This window comes from Octopus bimaculoides, chromosome 29 (assembly GCF_046866305.1).
Source record: "Octopus bimaculoides isolate indiv1 chromosome 29, ASM4686630v1, whole genome shotgun sequence".
Classification (NCBI taxonomy): domain Eukaryota; kingdom Metazoa; phylum Mollusca; class Cephalopoda; order Octopoda; family Octopodidae; genus Octopus; species Octopus bimaculoides.
The window spans coordinates 14931962-14938853 of NC_142956.1; the positions used below are offsets into that span (position 1 = coordinate 14931962).

Genomic DNA, 6892 nt, shown 5'->3' on the forward strand with positions numbered 1-6892 from the left:
TTAACACCTGTTGATATATAGACATATAGTCAAGGTGGAGAGCTGGCAGAATCGTTAGCACGCCAGGCAAAATGCTTAGCAGTATTTCGTCTGCCGTTACGTTCTGAGTTCAAATTCCGCCGAGGTCGACTTTGCCTTTCATCCTTTCGGGGGTCGATAAATTAAGTACCAGTTACGCACTGAGGTCGATGTAATCGACTTAATCCCTTTGTGTGTCCTTGTTTGTCCCCTCTATGTTTAGCCTCTTTTGGGCAATAAAGAAATAAGAAATATCAGCACACCGAGCGAAATGCTTAGAGGTATTTCATCTGTCTTTGTGTTCTGAGTTCAAATTCCGCCGAGGTCGACTTTGCCTTTCATCCTTTCGGGGGTCGATAAATTAAGTACCAGTTACGCACTGAGGTCGATGTAATCGACTTAATCCCTTTGTCTGTCCTTGTTTGTCCCCTCTATGTTTAGCCTCTTTTGGGCAATAAAGAAATAAGAAATATCAGCACACCGAGCGAAATGCTTAGAGGTATTTCATCTGTCTTTGTGTTCTGAGTTCAAATTCCGCCGAGGTCGACTTTGCCTTTCATCCTTTCGGGGGTCGATAAATTAAGTACCAGTTACGCACTGAGGTCGATGTAATCGACTTAATCCCTTTGTCTGTCCTTGTTTGTCCCCTCTATGTTTAGCCTCTTTTGGGCAATAAAGAAATAAGAAATATCAGCACACCGAGCGAAATGCTTAGAGGTATTTCATCTGTCTTTATGTTCTGAGTTCAAATTCCGCCGTGGTCGACTTTGCCTTTCATCTTTTCGGGGTCGATAAATTAAGAACCAGCTGCATACTGGAGTCTATCTAATCGACTGGCTCCCTCCCCAAAAATTTGGGGCTTTGTGCCTAGAGGAGAAAGGATAAATTAAGTACCAGTTGCGTACTGGATCGATCTAATCAACTGGCCCCCCCCTCCACAAAATTTTCGAGCCTTGTACGTAGAGCCGAAAAGATTCCGTCCGTCGTCACGTTCTGAGTTCAAATTCCGTCGAGGTTGACTTTACTATTAATCGTTTCTGCGTCGATAAAATAAGTACTGGTTGGTCACTGAGGTCGATGTAATCCATTTACCCATTCTCCCGAAATTGCTGGACTCGTGCCAAAATTTGAAACTAACATATAGATATTAGTAAGGCAGCCAGCTGGCAGAATTGTTAGCACGCCGGATAAAACGCTTAGTGGCAATCCGTCCGTCTTCTTGTTCTGAGTTCAAATTCCACCGAGGTTGAATTTGCCCTTCGTGATTGATAAAATAAATACCAGTTGATTATTGGAGTCGATGTAATCAACTTCCGTCCCCACACCCTAAAGTTACTGAACAAAATTTCGAACGAATATAGACAGCAGTTGGTGTTTAGACTTACCCTGGCTTCGTGGTTTGTTAACGTCTGTTGGTAGAGGTTGGAACGGACTGTACGCGATGGAAACAACCTAGATTAAAAGAATTAAAGAATAAGAGAATGTAGCTGTAATATAATGAAGAAAGATGCTTATTAATTTACCTTGGAACATATAACTTTTACCTATCATAAGAAAGCAGTTATCAAAGTCCTTTTTTTTGTTGGTACTCCTTCGCTTGCGACGACGAGGGTTCCAGTTGATCCGATCAACGGAACAGCCTGCTTGTGAAATTAACGTGCAAGTGGCTGAGCACTCCACAGACACGTGTGCCCTTAACGTAGTTCTCGGGGATATTCAGCGTGACACAGAGTGTGACAAGGCTGACCCTTTTGAATTACAGGCACAACAGAAACAGGAAGTAAGAGTGAGAGAAAGTTGTGGTGGAAGAGTACAGCAGGGTTCGCCACCATCCCCTGCCGGAGCCTCGTGGAGCTTTAGGTGTTTTCGCTCAATAAACACTCACAACGCCCGGTCTGGGAATCGAAACCACGATCCTATGACCGCGAGTCTGCTGCCCTAACTACTGGGCCATTGCGCCTCCCCTTATTAAAGTCTATACTGTCTAGAAAAAAAATCCTTAAAATGTCTAATTTTAATATTTTTTTCTTTTACTGGTTTTAGCCAGAGACTGAGGCCATGCTGGAGTACCGCATTTCAGTGTGTTTGGGTTTCTTTTCTGTACAGTTTTTAGTGAAGCAGCATGTTGGACGGAGCCGCTCTTTTTTCTGTCTCCTGCCACGATGTGGGTTCCTCTGGTATCTCAAACAAACATTTGCCAAAAATGCTCTTTGAAAACCTCTACAACTCGCAAGTCTTTGTAGTTGTTTGTCAGAAAGTTGAATAGTTGAAGGTGGCGAGCTGGCAGAAACGTTAGCACGCCGGGCGAAATGCTTAGCCGTATTTCGTCTGCCGCTACGTTCTGAGTTCAAATTCCGCCGAGGTCGACTTTGCCTTTCATCCTTTCAGGGTCGATTAAATAAAGTACCAGTTACGCACTGGAGTCGATATAATCGACTTAATTTGTTTGTCTGCCCTTGTTTGTCCCCTCTGTGTGTAGCCCCTTGTGGGCAGTAAAGAAATAAGAAAGTTGAATAGTTGTTGACCCTTGAAGCTCAATCTGTTATAGTACTGGGTCCTTATTGTAGACGGAGAAGACAAGATCTTTGGTAATATTCTGTGCCGTCAAGTTCGGTGGTTGTTATAGCTTACAATTCCAAAGCTGGGAGGTCGGCCTTCCAGGATATTCTATATGTATATCACTGCACACGCCTTGTTTCTAGGGAGTAGCGTTTCAGTTCCTTTAGCCTCTCATATTTGTGTGCTAGCATTGGATTGCCTAAAGTGCCGTTACCAGTTTGACGCTCTACGGTGACCATAATTGGGAGCAACAAGCCAAGCGATTGAGAAATAAGGTTCTCCACAGAAGTAGCATAGTATAAACAAACACTCTCTCTTTTCTCTCTCTCTCTCTCTCTCTCTCTCTCTCTCTCTCTCTCTCACTATATATATATATATATATATATATATATATACCCAAAATTTCAAGGAGTTCCTGCCTTAAAAACAGGAGCTAACCACAGTTATTTTGTGTTCTTTGCTACATTGGTTTCTATTAACCCATTTATTCTATCAGAAGAATTTTTATTCATTAAGATAGAAGAAATACACATAATTATATATATATATATATACATATATATATATATATATATATATATATATATATATATATATATATATATATATATATATATATATATATATATGTATATATTTATAACCGAAGTCGTGTGGATTCATCATTTTTCTTTTTGTCTACATAAAAAAAGTGCGCTATTGTCTCAGATACAAATGGTTCCTTCCAAATATATATCGGCAGATAGATGGATAGATGGATAGGTAGAAAGATACATAGAAAGACAGACAATGGCATATTCACCAACTCACCAGTAAAAATAAAGTGGGTCCTCTTCAAGAGACTCGTAGTCTCCAAACCAACCAGTCAAGACATCTTCAATGGTTTTATCTGATCACAAAAGAAACTGTCACAGGTATCACGTGATATATAAATGAAGACCTACGTAGGATATACAGTTATTTGAAACGAGTGACATTGTCTGTGGGCTTGAAACAGAGTGAACATTGGTAAAGGCACGCTCTGGTTATGTATGTATGTATGTATGTATGCATGCATCTACCTGTCTGTCTGTCTGCCTGTCTGTCTGCCTGCCTGCCTGCCTGTCTATCTATCTATCTATCTATCTATCTATCTATCTATCTATCTATCTATCTATCTATCTCTAAGTATCTCTTTCAATATATATGTGTGTGAGTGCGTGTGTATATCTATCTATCTATCTATCTATCTATCTATCTATCTATCTATCTATCTATCTATCTATCTATCTCTAAGTATCTCTTTCAATATATATGTGTGTGAGTGCGTGTGTATATCTATCTATCTATCTATCTATCTATCTATCTATCTATCTATCTATCTATCTATCTATCTATATATATATATATATATATATATATATATATATATATATATATATATATATATATATATATATATATATGTATGTATGTATATATTATTTTATTCTTTTACTTGTTTTAGTCATCTAACTGCCGCCATGCTGGAGCACCAGCTTTAGTCGAACAAATCGACCCCAAGACTTATTCTTTGTAAGCTTAGTACTTATTCTATCGGTCTCTTTTGCTGAACCGCTAACTTACGGGGTCGTAAACACACTAACATCGGTTTTCAAGTGATGGTGGAGTGACAAACACAGACACACAAATAGATACATATATATACGACGGGCTTCTTTCAATTTCCGTCTACCAAATCCACTCACAAGGCTTTGGTCAGCTCGAGGCTATAGTAAAAGACACTTGCCCAAGGTGCTACGCAGTGGGACTGAACCCTGAACCATGTGGTTCGTAAGCAAGCTACTTACCACACAGCACTCCTTGCTAATAGAAAATGAAAAAAATGTGGCACCTCAAGGCGACTACCGTACCAGTGATTGTAGGATCTCTAGGAATGATTAAAAAAAGGTACTGAAACCTATTTGAAAATGATACCAGGCTTACTATCATCCCTACAGGAAGTGCAAAAAATCGTGTTAACTGGAGCGACGCATGTACCGAGAAGAGCATTATCGCTGTGAAAACAACATCCATTCATGAATTTATTTAATAATTAATTTTTTTAAATACATATTATTTTACCTGTGAATTTGCGTGTGTAAACTGGGAATGCATACAATGAATGAGCTTCTCTGCCCTAGGTGTACGGAAATCACTCGTCGAGAAATGGAAGAAAATTTGAAGAAAGAAGAAAAAACAACAACAACAACAATAATAATAATTGTTATGGCTTTTGAATTGGAATGCAGCCGAAGTCAACTTTGCCTTTCATCGTTTCGGTGTCGATAAAATAAGTACCAGCTGAGCATTAGGGTCGATGTAATCAGCAAGTCCCCTCTCCCAGAATTGCTGGTCTTGTGCCAAGGTTTGAACCATCATCGCTGGATAAGCGGTGTTGGTGTGTTTACGTCCCCGTAACCTTGCAGTTCGGTAAAAGAAACCGATGAAATAAGTACTAGGGTTCGATTTGTTCGACTCAGATCCTTCAAAGCGGTGCTCCAGCATGGCCGCGGACAAATGACTGAAACGTATATAAGAATAAAAGAATAAAAGAATGTACATACCGTTGTTTGGCAGTGGAATTTCATTCTTGTAAAACATCAAATTTCGGTGGTGCTGTCAAGAAAAACGAACAGAAAAAAAATATGGGGTTTAATTCACATCCTTTCAAATGAAAGTTTAAAATGGAGGGCTGGTGATAAACAAGCCAAGATAGCAAATAAGCGAAGGATAAGTATAACGGATTCCAAATATTGTAGAAACAAGGGTTTGGTATAGGTATGGAATGTAAAGGCGCGTGGCTTAGTGGTTAGGGTGTCAGCATCATGATCGTAAAATTGTGGTTTCGATTCCTGGACCGGGCGACGCGCTGTGTTCTTGAGCAAAACACTTAATTTCACGTTGCTCCAGTCCACTCCAGCTGGCGAATGACACACTGTCAGTGGCTGATTAGTATGTGATACACACAAATCCGGGTTTCTGGGTAGTAACTCCTCATCAGCTAGAGATGAGAACTCAAAATACTATATGCTTTTTCCATTGACAAACTGTCGCTGATCTCGAAAAAGGAGAAACAATCAATATTAAATCTCTGAGCGAGAAGGAAACAGTAGCAGCACAGAATCATGAAGTACATTTGCTAAATACTAATGAGACACAGAAAGTGTGTCGTTAGCCAGTTGGAGGAGATCTCCTCCTGGGATTAAAAAGGTCGTCCTCCATGGGACCGCCACGTTTAGTTGGCAAATATACTTCACAATTCCGTGGTGCTACTGTTTACTTTTCGCTCAGAGATTTAATATTGATTGTTTCTCCTTTTTCGAGATCAGCGACAGATTGTCAATGGTAAAAGAATATAGTATTTTGCGTTTGGAATGAGTTCTCATCATTAGCTGGTGATTATCACACACTGATGGCGAGTTACTATATATATATACACACACACATATATATATATATATATATATATATATATATATATATATATATATATATATATATATATATATATGTATATATATATATATGTGTGTGTTTGTGTGTGTGTATGTATTATATATATATGTGTGTGTATTATATATATATATATATATACTCTTTTACTCTTTTACTCGTTTCAGTCATTTGACTGCGGCCATGCTGGAGCACCCACCTTTGGTCGAGCAGATCGACCCCAGGACTTATTCTTTGGAAGCCTAGTACTTATTCTATCGATCTCTTTTGCCGAACCGCTAAGTTACGGGGACGTAAACACACCAGCATCGGTTGTCAAGCGATGTTGGGGGCGACAAGCACAGACACACACACATATACAAATTATATATATATATACATATATACGACGGGCTTCTTTCAGTTTCCGTCTACCAAATCCACTCACAAGGCTTTGGTCGGCCCGAGGCTATAGTAGAAGACACTTGCCCAAGGTGCCACGCAGTGGGACTGAACCCAGAACCATGTGGTTGGTAAGCAAGCTACTTACCACACAGCCACTCCCGCGCCTATATATATATATATATATATATATATATATATATATATATATATATATATATATATATATATATATATAATATATATATATATATTATATATATATATATATATATATATATATATATATATATATATATATATATATATATACATATATATATATATATATATATATATATATATACATATATATATACTATATATATATATATATATATATATATATATATATATATATACATATATATATATATATATATATATATATATATATATAATATATATATATATATATATA

General features: G+C 38.0%; 1 protein-coding gene and 1 long non-coding RNA gene across 2 annotated transcripts in view; both read right to left on the reverse strand.

Moving 5' to 3' along the window:
- LOC149130362 (uncharacterized) overlaps positions 1 to 6892 on the reverse strand; it is a 253238-nt gene that overhangs the window by 26934 nt on the left and 219412 nt on the right. The window lies entirely within an intron of this gene.
- LOC106867483 (opioid growth factor receptor-like protein 1) overlaps positions 1 to 6892 on the reverse strand; it is a 95634-nt gene that overhangs the window by 5272 nt on the left and 83470 nt on the right. Inside the window, exons 2-4 of the mRNA XM_089345633.1 lie at positions 5163 to 5214; positions 3388 to 3466; positions 1404 to 1470 (exon numbers count right to left, since the gene is read on the reverse strand). Of these exons, the coding sequence (XP_089201759.1) occupies positions 1404 to 1470; positions 3388 to 3466; positions 5163 to 5214 (198 nt within the window). The remainder of the gene's footprint in view (positions 1 to 1403; positions 1471 to 3387; positions 3467 to 5162; positions 5215 to 6892) is intronic.